The 13,572-nt window shown below is 37.8% G+C and overlaps 1 protein-coding gene and 1 long non-coding RNA gene across 2 annotated transcripts in view; one reads left to right on the plus strand and one right to left on the minus strand.

The window, feature by feature from the left end:
• LOC109092761 (thyrotropin-releasing hormone-degrading ectoenzyme-like) overlaps positions 1-13,572 on the minus strand; it is a 119,956-nt gene that overhangs the window by 54,554 nt on the left and 51,830 nt on the right. Inside the window, exon 4 of the mRNA XM_042722232.1 lies at positions 11,791-11,945. Within this exon, the coding sequence (XP_042578166.1) occupies positions 11,791-11,945 (155 nt within the window). The remainder of the gene's footprint in view (positions 1-11,790; positions 11,946-13,572) is intronic.
• Positions 144-13,130, plus strand: LOC122137041. Its single transcript, XR_006154543.1, has 4 exons — positions 144-199; positions 11,801-12,010; positions 12,711-12,811; positions 12,912-13,130. It is a non-coding gene; the product is annotated as an uncharacterized LOC122137041 (long non-coding RNA).

Below are 13,572 nucleotides of genomic sequence, written 5' to 3' on the forward strand. Positions count from 1 at the left end.
AGTAATTTTTAAACAAGCTACTTTTTACTTGAGTAGATTTTTAGACTGGTACTTTTACTTGTTGTTTAATAAAATTTCAGTAATGTATTGGTACTTTTACTTGAGTAAAATATTTTTGTACTCTTTCCACCTCTGACTAACAGGTGGAGAGCCGCAGAAGTGAAGCCCTCCCACCCTTTCCAGTTGTCTTGGTGTTGAAGTGAGTGGTGATAAACAAAAGACTAAGCTGCCTGTGCCTCTACTTTACAGCTAATTATCCAAAAGACAAATATACAGGTCCTTCTCAAAAAAATTAGCATATTGTGATAAAAGTTCATTATTTTCCATAATGTAATGATAAAAATTAAACTTTCATATATTTTAGATTCATTGCACACCAACTGAAATATTTCAGGTCTTTTATTGTTTTAATACTGATGATTTTGGCATACAGCTCATGAAAACCCAAAATTCCTATCTCAAAAAATTAGCATATTTCATCCAACCCAATAAAAGAAAAGTGTTTTTAAAACAAAAAAAGTCAACCTTCAAATAATTATGTTCAGTTATGCACTCAATACTTGGTCGGGAATCCTTTTGCAGAAATGACTGCTTCAATGCGGCGTGGCATGGAGGCAATCAGCCTGTGGCACTGCTGAGGTGTTATGGAGGCCCAGGATGCTTCGATAGCGGCCTTAAGCTCATCCAGAGTGTTGGGTCTTGCGTCTCTCAACTTTCTCTTCACAATATCCCACAGATTCTCTATGGGGTTCAGGTCAGGAGAGTTGGCAGGCCAATTGAGCACAGTAATACCATGGTCAGTAAACCATTTACCAGTGGTTTTGGCACTGTGAGCAGGTGCCAGGTCGTGCTGAAAAACGAAATCTTCATCTCCATAAAGCTTTTCAGCAGATGGAAGCATGAAGTGCTCCAAAATCTCCTGATAGCTAGCTGCATTGACCCTGCCCTTGATAAAACACAGTGGACCAACACCAGCAGCTGACATGGCACCCCAGACCATCACTGACTGTGGGTACTTGACACTGGACTTCAGGCATTTTGGCATTTCCTTCTCCCCAGTCTTCCTCCAGACTCTGGCACCTTGATTTCCGAATGACATGCAAAATTTGCTTTCATCCGAAAAAAGTACTTTGGACCACTGAGCAACAGTCCAGTGCTGCTTCTCTGTAGCCCAAGTCAGGCGCTTCTGCCGCTGTTTCTGGTTCAAAAGCACACGCCTGTGCACGGTGGCTCTGGATGTTTCTACTCCAGACTCAGTCCCACTGCTTCCGCAGGTCCCCCAAGGTCTGGAATCGGTCCTTCTCCACAATCTTCCTCAGGGTCCGGTCACCTCTTCTCGTTGTGCAGCGTTTTTTGCCACAGACTTCCCACTGAGGTGCCTTGATACAGCACTTTGGGAACAGCCTATTCGTTCAGAAATTTCTTTCATGAGCTGTATGCCAAAATCATCAGTATTAAAACAATAAAAGACCTGAAATATTTCAGTTGGTGTGCAATGAATTTAAAATATATGAAAGTTTAATTTTTATAATTACATTATGGAAAATAATGAACTTTTATCACAATATGCTAATTTTTTGAGAAGGACCTGTAGTGAATTTGTCTTGCTAACATCCATGACTCATGAGAGCTACCATGTAACTTAATTAAGCTAAAGTTTAGATAAGGTTGTAGTTTAGACCATAGTGTGTTCTTTCATGATTCTGTTTATGAAAATGCATTTAGAATGATCACAAAATTCAAGATATGGGGCAGAAATTTATATATTTATATAATTTCATATAGTTAATCCGTATCAGAATAAGACTGACGTTTGTTTCCACCAAAAAGCAGCATGATTACAAATGTGATATTGATTTTATACAGCAGTTCAATAAATAAGAATTTAATATTAAATACACGTTTAAACACAATATTGACTATTTTTGCTCTCTTTTGCCAACAAATATAATTTAATTTGCTTCTCCGAGCAACATGACGCTGTTTTGTTCCTGAATGAATTAACCGTTTAAATGATTTGGTTCAGTTGCAATGACTCACTTATTAACAGTGACTTGCTGCCACCTACTGGTTATATATATATATATATAATATATATTATATATATATATATATATATATATATATATATATATATATATATATATAATTTCACATTTCAGTATTCAATGTTTTATATTTAAAATATCAAAACAGTATTAATGCATTTGTAACTGCAGGTTAAATACATTCATGTCCTGCATTAAACATATATATAAAATATTAGAAGTGCCCTTTTTTTCGACTTGAGCTCCTGCCCCTCAAAATGTCTGTGCACGTCCCTGCCAAATTTGTTTTGATTTTTTTTTTTCTTTTTTTTTACTAAAAATCATATGCTTCTGAACGAATCGCATCATAGTGATTCATAAAAGAATGTCACTTTCTCATAAGATCAGGTTGGTAAGCATACATGTATTTGCAGTGTGTCAGAAATCAAGATTCGTTGCAACACATTAAATGTGTATTGAGATCTCAAAGACTTAAATGAAATAGAACTGTAACTACTCAACTCTATTAGCGTATTCTGTATTTTTAAAGCACAAACACTATATAGTGTGCTGTACACATCATACATAAGTGTGAATTCAGTGGGGATGTTAATGAAATGCAGGACGGTATTTGACATATTTCAGTGTTCTGCCTGTAAACAGCATCACCAGTGAATATTAAAGTTCCAGCCTCTGCTGCTGCTGCCTTTCAATTATTCCTGATCATAAAACTAGGGTTTATATGCAGAGAACAGTCTGATCTGGGATACCCTCATGAATTTCAGCTCTAAAAATATAAAATATGCACGTTATTGCTGTTTCTGAAATAATATCACGATTTCATGCTCCCTGTGAGAGTGTTTTACTGTATAAGGTTCAGAGTGAGTTCAGACAGAGCTGTATTATCTGTGTGGAAATAGAGATGAGGGTATTGTCTTCCTTTATTTCCTTCTCCCTACAAATAAGTCAAAAAGTGAAAACAAACAAAAAGATAAAAGGAAAGAACTGCAGACATATTGTTTTGTCCCATTCATTGAGCTTTTATCAAAGCAAAGGCGTCTAGAACACAATGCAGAGCTGCAATTCAGCAGCACATGAGGAATATGGCAAGCCGTTTTGACATTTATTCCTTCACAGGATATGAATTCTTGATATCAAGAAATCAGTTTTTACTAGTTAACCCTCTGAAGTCGATTAACGCGTATACGCGTTTTGGGGTATTTTCTCCTGATAACCCCGAAAAGAACTTAAATTACACTTTCAGTTTTGATTGTACAGATAAGAGCATCGAATCTGTAAAGGGTCTACTTTTTTTGTATACAGACATAATAACAATAAAACTTTGTGCACTTATAAAAAATAAAGATAACAAACAAGGAGTACTGTCTGCAGCCTTTGTCTGCGCTGATCTTCAGTTACAAACGCGTCATTAAAATAAACTGTAACTCAGTGAATACTCAACGAAGAGACATGAGAGAGATATCTATAGAAAGCCTGACATGTCTACTTTTAAACTAAACAAGTGCTGCCGAAAACAAATATTCTGTGATAAAGTAATCCATATGAAAACAACGCGATGTCCGTTTTTCACGTCACCCTTCATTATCTTCTAATGCGACCACGCCCCCGCGCCGAGCGCGCTTTTGAGATTCAAATGTTTCACTGAAGCGCGCGGCTTGAATACGCCCACACAACAGAAGACAACGCAGCGAGACTGTTCTTCAAGTTTATTTTATTTTACTGTTTGCTTCGGCGATGAGAGGAATAAGACATAATTCACCCCAAAAAGATGTGATGTGGTTGAGGATTTGAGATTTGGATTTCCTCAGAAAAAAATAATGAAGCACTTTCATAAATCATAAACAGAGATCATAAACATGAGTAAGTCTCTTTTTATTTATTTATATACTTGTACTAGTTTTCACATAACGTGTAAACATTTTACTAGTTAGACCTTTTCCAAAGACTTTTTCCAAACTATAATTCCTGACTAAATGTATAATCATGTGAAATATTATGAAGTTTCAATAACAATATACACTACTATTGCTTAAGATGGCGGCGCGGCCACACGCAGCGGCTTCTCTCTGTCCCGACAGAACGGTGTTTTCGTGTTTTTTGTCTTGTGAGTCGCAGTGTTTTTGCACGTTGTCGTCACGTCTACCTGTCTGTAAGTGCAATTACAGTCGCGAGTTTCTGCTCGATGTCAGCAGAACCGCATTTTTTACAGTTAAACTCCGCGCAAGCGGAACAGCTGCGGGATCTCGATCTGCTACGGAGGCCTTCACCATCATCGACCCCCACTACTGCACCTCGCCCGCAGCGGAGGCGCCACAAGCGGCGTGAGAGGAAGCAGAAGAGGGGTAAGCGCGGAGGTATCCGGGCTAGGCTAACGGCTAACCCACACAAGCCATCTGTCCCCACCATCGTACTGGCTAACGTACGCTCGTTGGACAATAAACTGGACTACATTCGTTTACTACGCTCAACTCAGAGGACTGTAAGAGACTGTTGTGTTTTTGTGTTCACGGAAACATGGCTCAGCAACAGCGTTCCAGATGGCGCTATTCAGCTCGACCAGCTGACGTGCTATCGAGCGGACAGAGCTCTCGTCGCGGGCGGAAAAACCCGCGGCGGCGGGCTTTGTGTTTACATCAATGACGCGTGGTGCCGCGATACTGTTGTTGGATCAGCAAACACTGCTCAACCCTGGTGGAGTTTATGATTATTAAGTGCCGGCCGTTCTATCTGCCGAGGGAATATACTGCTATACTGCTCATTTCAGTGTACATTCCCCCATTCAACATCACCAGCAACAGGAACGACGCACTTAATGAACTGTACCAACACATCAGTGAGCAGCAGACAGCACACCCGGATGCTTTTCTCATCATAGCTGGGGATTTCAACCATGCTGACCTTAAGAGTGTGTTTCCAAAAATACACCAGCACATCAACTTTCCAACACGAGGTAATAACATTTTGGACTTTGTTTACACCACACAGAGAGGAGCTTACAAAGCCCTCCCCCTCCCCCACCTCGGAGCCTCAGATCACATCACTGTTATCCTAATGCCTGCATACAGACCACTCATTAAAGTCGCCAAACCATTTTACAAACAGATTAAAGTGTGGCCAGAAGGATCATCAGTGATTCTTCAGGACTGCTTCAACACAACTGACTGGGGACATGTTTAAACAGGCTGCCACATGCAAAACACCACTGACCTCCAGGAGTACTCAGAGACTGTTACTGCCTACATCAATAAGTGTATTGATGATGTAACGATCACAAAAACTATCACTGTCCGGGCCAACCAGAAGCCATGGATGATGGGGGAGGTCTACAGACTCCTGAAGACACGGAATGCTGCCTTCAGAGCTGGAGATGAGGTGGGCCTGAGAACAGCTAGGGCCAACCTGTCCCGCGGCATCAGAGAGGCTAAGAGACAGCACTCCAGGAGGATAGCTCACCAATTCAGCGACAGCAGAGACACTAGGAGCCTGTGGCAGGGGATACAGACCATTACGGACTACAAGCCCCCACCACGGACCTGTGACAACAACATCTCTCTGCTGAACGAGCTGAACACCTTCTTCGCGCTCGCTTTGAGCAACAAAAACAGCACCACTGCACAGAAGACTCCACCTCCTCCCGGCGACCAGGTGATGACGCTGACCCCAGACAGTGTGAGGAGATCCTTCAGCAGGATCAATGCCCGCAAAGCTCCGGGTCCTGACAACATCCCTGGGGCGTGTACTGAAAGACTGTGCAGCAGAACTCACTGATGTCTTCACAGACATTTTTAACATCTCACTGAGTCAGGCTGTTATTCCCACATGCTTTAAAACTACCACTATCATCCCAGTCCCGAAGAAGCCATCTCCATCCTGCTTCAATGACTACCGTCCTGTTGCACTTACCCCCATCCTCATGAAGTGCTTTGAACGGCTAGTCATGCACACACATCAAGTCTGCCCTCCCCCCCTCCCTGGACCCATTCCAGTTTGCATATCGGTCCAACCGGTCGACCGATGATGCCATCTCCACTGCCGTCCACTCAGCACTCACCCATCTGGAAAAAAAGGACTCTTATGTCAGAATGCTGTTCATAGACTTCAGTTCAGCATTCAACACAATCATCCCTCAACAGCTCATCTACAAGCTGAGTCAGCTGGGGCTCAACACTTCGCTGTGCAACTGGCTGTTGGACTTTCTGACTGGAAGACCTCAGGCAGTACGGGTCGGCAGCAACACATCCAGCACCATCACACTGAACACTGGGGCCCCCCAAGGATGTGTGCTGAGCCCCCTTCTCTTCACTCTGCTGACCCACGACTGCACACCGTCACACAGCTCCAACCTCTTCATTAAGTTTGCGGATGACACGACTGTGGTGGGTCTCATTAGCAACAGAGATGAGACAAACTACAGGAGTGAGGTGAACCGCCTGGCCGGGTGGTGCAGTGACAACAATCTCTCTCTGAACGTGGAGAAAACGAAGGAGATTGTTGTTGACTTCAGGAGAGCACACACTCAGCACGTTCCTCTGACCATCAACGGTGCGACTGTGGAGAGAGTGAGCAGCACCAAGTTCCTGGGTGTGCACATCACAGAGGACCTCTCCTGGACCGACAACACTGCAGCACTGGCCAAGAAATCACAGCAGCGTCTCTACTTCCTCCGCAAACTGAGGAGAGCCAGAGCCCCACCCCCCCCATCATGTACACATTCTACAGAGGCACCATCGAGAGCATCCTGACCAGCTGCATCACTGTGTGGTATGGCGCCTGCAACGCGTCCTGCTTAAAGACCCTACAACGCATAGTGAGAGCAGCTGAGAAGATCATTGGTGTCTCTCTCTACCCTCCCTCCAGGACATTTATGGAACACGTCTCACCCGCAAAGCCCTCTGCATCACAGGTGATCCCACTCACCCATCACACAGCTTCTTCAGCCTGCTACCATCAGGGAGGAGACTGCGGAGTCTCCAGGCCAGGACCAGCAGACTGAAGGACAGCTTCATCCATCAGGCTGTCAGGAAGCTGAACTCCCTCCCGAACCTGCCCCCCCTCCCCTCTTCTTCCCCAGGCACCACTGAACTATGAACCCCCCCCCCCCCCCCACACACACACTAATTATATGATGACATGCACGAGTCACTTGTGCAGCATTGGTCTGCTCACTCACCGCTCACTACCTCATTCGGCATGGAACTACCTCATCAGTCAGTTAAATAACTGCTCTTGGTCACTTGTCACTTGTCACTTTAATCAGACTTAAGATATTTTTAATAAGTGATTTTTTTGCACTAAAAAATCTTTTAACTGCACTGTTGTTCACTTCATTGATTTGCACTATATCTGTCATTTACCTTGCGCTGCTTTATTTAACTTTAACTTTATTTTTAACTTTTATTTTTATTATATGTCTTTTTTTTTTTTTTTTTTTTTTTTTTTTTTTTATATAATTCCCTTATTGTATAATTGTATCTACATTTTATATTTGATCTAGTTATTTTTTTAGGCTTTAATGTTAATGTTATCTGTATGCACCGGGGGTCTGAGAGTAACGCAATTTCGATTCTCTGTATGTATGGACTGTACATGTGGAAATTGACAATAAAGCAGACTTGAATTGACTTGACTACTATACCATTCAAAAGCTTGATGTAAATAATATAAATGTACCAATAAATGTAACTGTAACAAATGTAATAAACAATGCTGTTCTTTCAATTTATCCCCCCTAAAAAACCTGCAAAAAATATTCTCAGCTCTTTTCAAACATTAATAATAATAATAATATAATAATAATAATAACAATAAATGTTTTTTTTTTTTTTGTAGAAAATAAGATTGTTAAAAGGATTTCTGAAGGATTGTGTGACTGGAGTAATGATGTTTGAAAGTCAGCTTTGATTGTTCCTAATAAACTGTTTAACTGCACTCACAAGTGAATATTAAATTATGTTGTGGGATAATTAAATATATTCTAAATAAACTGCAAACATAAAAATTATATAGATTTATTTTGTCCTCAAATTCTTTCTTGTAACTCATCCTCTCAGTGACACAGCTGACTGAATGGCTCATTATGCAGCTCATTATGCAGGCCTTTGTCTTCTCAGGTGTGAATTCATGATAGTTGACGCCTACTCGCATATGACTTTTACCAACAAAAAGTGTCTTAGAAAATTTAAATCAATATATTGTTTTCTGTAAGTGAGTAAACAAGATGATTTTCACATAATTTAGAAAAAAAAAATTCTAGGGTACAAGCTCCAGTTCTCAAAAGTCCCGGGAACCAATTTTCTGTATGTGTTTTATTGCCTTATTCAAGTGATTTAACATTTTTAGTTTTTCACTAACCACGCATAAAAATTTTTTTCTCAAAAAACAAATCATGTACATACATGCTGCTCACATATTATTATAGCCCAGTTGTTCTGATTACAGTGAGATTAGACTTTAGCCATTTAGATATTTATAAGAAACTGAAAAAAAGCACAAATGTCAGGGCATGACAAAACTTCTCCAGGCCCCAAAAAATACCCTTAGACTCCAGAGGGTTAAAATGTTAATTCTTGATATCAGGAATTAGATTTCTGCTAGTAACAATGGCTATATTTTATATCAGCAATTACATTTCCACTAGTTAAAATGGTAATTATTGATATCAGAAATTAAATTTTAACTAGTAAAAAAAGTATTATTCTTGATATCAAGAATTTATATCCTGGGAATGGCAATATGCAAGCCACTTTGACTTTTATTCATTTGCAGGATATAATTCTTGATATCAACAATTCAGTTTTTACTAGTTAAAATGCTAATTCTAAATATCAGGAATTGGATTTCTGCTAGTAACAATGTTAATTATTGATATAAAAAATTACATTTTCACTAGTTAAAATGCTTACTGATATCTGGAATAAAATTTCAACTAGTAAAAAAATATGTAATTCTTCATCTATAATTGTATTTTCACTAGTTAAATGTCACCCTAGACTGCCATTCAAATTTAATCGGTGATATCAATAACTGATATCCAATTGCACATTGGATATCAAGATAAGGATAAGAACTGATATCCAATTAAAATTCCAATTGCACATATCACCACAATATAATTCTTACTAGTAAAAGCCTTTTGGTCAAAGACGAAAAAGTGTTTAAGCATAAAAAAGTGTAATACTGCTTTAAACTGTTGTAGTTTTTCACCCCCAAAAAAAGTTTTCTGTTTTATTTAATTGCAATTTTGTTTTTGTTTTTCTGAGCAAAAAATAAATATCATACATTTTCCCCTGATTTACAGAAGACACCCAGTAAAATGTCATTCAGTGTAACAATCTTGTCAGGCATATTTACAACAAAAATCATTTTATGACATATTAAAAGACTAATTACTTTCACCCCAAATACTAATGAGTTGTAATTTTACATTTTTAACATTTGCCACTATCCTAGGTTTTGCCCATTTGTCAGTAAGAATTTTTTACTAATTTAAAATAAAATTTAGTATGCTCCATTATTCTTTTAGATATTTTACTATGTACACATCAGAATAAGCATGTTGTTTGAATTTTTGCATAAATATTGTGTTACACTGAATGACAATGTAACATTATTTCAACCAAATTTTGACATTTTATTCTCCAAAAACTTATTTGAAACCTTAAAAGTAGATATTTTACTTACATTTAATGTGCTTTCTATGGACACAAAATCACTTTTGTACATGTCTTTTGATGCGGACATCGTAACGTCTTTGACCCCTTTATTTTTGATATCAGTAATTACATTGTTACTATTAAAAATGTGCAATTCATTTGTCACTAGTTAAATTGTTCATTCTTGATATCTGTGAATGTATTTCAACATGTTGCATTTGTAATTTCTGATATTTAATATGACTTTTGTTAGTAACAATCACATTCATAATAGCAGAAATTTACCAGTGTTACCAGTGTTTCAGTGTTACCAGAAAGTTACCAGTGACATTTGAATTACTGATAACAAAAATGAGAATTGTTACTTGTAGACATATGCACTAGTAACCACGTGATTACTGATATCAAAAACAAAGGTCTTTAATAGTAAGAATTGTATGTCTAAAATGTGAATTTGGAATTGTAACTATTAAAAAAATAAATTCTTGATATGAACAATTAAATTTGAAAGGTATCCTATTTAACTAGTGAAAATACAATTACAGATATCAAGAAGTATATTTTACACTAGTTGAAATTTAATTCCTGATATCAATAATTAGCATTTTAACTAATGAACATTTAATTGTTAATATCAAGAATTAACATTGTTACTAGTGAAAATGTAATTCCTGATATCAATTATAGCCATTACTACTAGTAGAAATCCAATTCCTGATATCAAGAATTAGCATTTTAACTAGTGAAAATTGAATTGTTGATGACAAGAATTCATATCATGTGAAGTAATAAAAGTCAAAACGGCTTACCATACATTTGTAAATAATCCACCATAACAAAAGATTAAAATCCAAGGATCTCAGCGATATAAGAGCTGTAAACAAAAGCCGGTGGAAAATGAGCATATGCAATGAATAATTCCACCATTTCCTTTCCAATTCATAAGGATGATGCATTTGTGAGCTTAAAGTCATTTACTGAACATCATTTTATGCCAAAAGAAAAAAAAGCTACTTGTTTGATCTGCGTCTAGTCTGCAATGATGCAAAGATACAAAAAAAAAAGGTTATTTAACACAAGAAAGACGTGTGAAAAGAGAGACAATAAAGAGCGAAACAGTGAGAAAGTAAGGGGATAAAGGAAAGAAAGCTTTACTATCACAATCCCAATGGATGTGATGTGTGAAGCTCTTTTTATATGAGCTGTGCATCAAATTCTCCAGATGTCCAATTATATCTACTGCTGTTCTGCCCTTTAATTTAACACATGACCATCTTCACACTCTCTTCTACTCTCGGACTCCTGGAGATATTCTCTTTCTGCTTTTTTTCCCTCCCTCTGTCTTCTGGAATTAGAGTAAGAAAACAGATTCAAAAGGTGATAAATTTGATGTAATACGCTTAAAGTATCACCAGTAAAAGCACTGACAGGATATTCTGAGTCAAGGAAGAAAAACTTTTAATGGGTTTGATTAGCATAATTATTAGAATTCCTTAACATTAGGGCAGCAAATAATTATTTCAGTAGGTTAATCGATTAATCTGCATATTTCACTTTATTTTATTATTTTATTTTATGAACTGGAATCAAATCTGGGCCAGACATAGTCAATACCTATTAAATTAAATATTAATTCCTTTATAGTTAGTACCTTCATAAAAATAGCATTGCTTGACTTACATGTAGAATTTTAACCCTAAATTCACTTTATTTTTTTACATTTATTTATTCAATTATTTGAATGAATGAATGATAGCGATCTCTTTTGCTCCCTCTTGTTGACGCGCAGAATGAACCTTTAACAAATCGACATTTGTGTAAATAAAACTGACTTATAATTAAAACATTATTATCCAAAAATGAAACCCCTTTGAGGCCTGATTCAAGTTGTGCATCTCAAATTGAGGTTCAGAAAAGTGACTGGTCCATTTATATGACTGGACTAAATTTATAATGTACACATTTGATATTGCTTCTCCACCTATATATACAGTATAAACCAGCAAGATGGAGTTTTACTGTGACTGTTAATTGATCTGAAGCTACACAGCAGCTCATATGCTCCTGTTACTCAAATAACTGTGTTTTACCTGATGGCAGATCTCGTGCACCACCACCATGGTGAGCTCCATCTGATAGGAGAAGGAGGAGACGTCAGGATCCAACAAGATCTTCTGCTCCACAAACACACTCAGGCCCCAGTTCTCCATGGCTGCATACGGATGCTTCGGCACTGCCAGGAGATCTGCACACAGTGAGAAAGATCAAAGCTCAATGACGGGAAAGCAGGATTGTGATACAATGCAACAAGTAAGTGTTAACAAATATAACAAACAGCAGCTCAATCAAACCAAACATTTCCAAAGTATTGTGACAGCACTGAATATGAATAATCTTTTAGTTTTAAAACAGACAAATGTTCTTTGGTACTACATAACTGTACATCATAGAACAAGAGCTCTAATCCAGATATTAAGTGATGTGGATTAGTCGTTGATCAAATGCATTTATCATCTAATTGCTATAATCAAAGATCATTGAATTTTAAACCCAAAAGCAGACATAGCAAAGCAACGATACACGCAGCTCCATAATCATATTTCCCTCCAAACATATTTAAAATAGCACCTTTACTCAAGTCAGTGTATCATTGACACATCAGACGGGGAATCAGCTGTTTAAACGCCTCCACCTCCATCAGCCCATCTCAGGAACCATTCATATGCCAATGAGAACAGACGCATTTAAACCTCTGCCACTGTTAAATTCACATCTTATAATCAGCCGCAGAGAAAGAGGAACCGTTGAAAGCTGTAACATGATTATCCGCCAGGTTGGTGTGTGTGTATTTGCATGTTTCATGAATTGGGCTGAAAGCAGCTGCAGAGTTTTAGAAGGAAGCCGCAATTGTCACTCGTTAAAAGTGAACAGCAGTCTGGCGCTTCATTGATAATGACGAGTCTCCATTAGGTTTGTACGTTCACACATGAGTAATGCTTTTCCTTTACAGAGATGATGGTGGAGTGACGAGCTCATTCAAGTGGCAAAGAATAATGAAAACAGCAACGCAAAGGTGAATGACGGAAAGAGCTGCTCTGTTAAATGACTTCAGTAAGTAAATCTGAATCAGACATCGCAAGTGTAATTGCCCATTGTTAATGTTCTTTATGGGCGAGAGACTTGATGCTCTTTTAATTGGGCTTTTATACAGACTAATACTGCAATTACACGACCGATGCTCTTGAAGAGAGAGACAAAAGCACCAAGGTAATCAGAGATGTACTTCAACTCCATCAGAACTTGCAAGATCCTCACCCAGAACAGTACCAGAATACCCTTGTCTACACACCTCAAGGCCCAGATCCAGACATATTAGTAAGTAAAGATAATGATCCTTCTATATATATCAAAGTATAACTGTGCCACAGTACTGCAGCAGTAGTTTTTGTTTGGGATAAATATGCAATCATGTATTATTTAATACAACCGTAACCAGCAATTTGTCATTTTAACCAGGTATATTAAAGTTTTAATACATATAATAGCCTTTTTAATCAATACTATTGTCTAATATTGTATAGCAAATTAGTTGAGTGAATTATTTAATTCCTGAATGAATCTGAAATTGGTTGAATGAACGTTTCAATGACATTCATAAAGGCGTTAACTTTTTCATTTCTAAATTAACCATATTTTTTTAAATAAATCAGTTAAATGAATAATTCAGTGACTCATCCATTAAAACAGTCACTTAATTCATTCCTGAAATAATTTGTGTTTTTAAACAAATATTTTGGTAAATCATTCAATAACTCACTCAAGAATGTTACCGCCACCTGCTGGGGTAACAATGTAGCCTGCAGGAAGATCTA

Source organism: Cyprinus carpio, chromosome B4 (genome assembly GCF_018340385.1).
Source record: "Cyprinus carpio isolate SPL01 chromosome B4, ASM1834038v1, whole genome shotgun sequence".
Classification (NCBI taxonomy): Eukaryota; Metazoa; Chordata; class Actinopteri; order Cypriniformes; family Cyprinidae; genus Cyprinus; species Cyprinus carpio.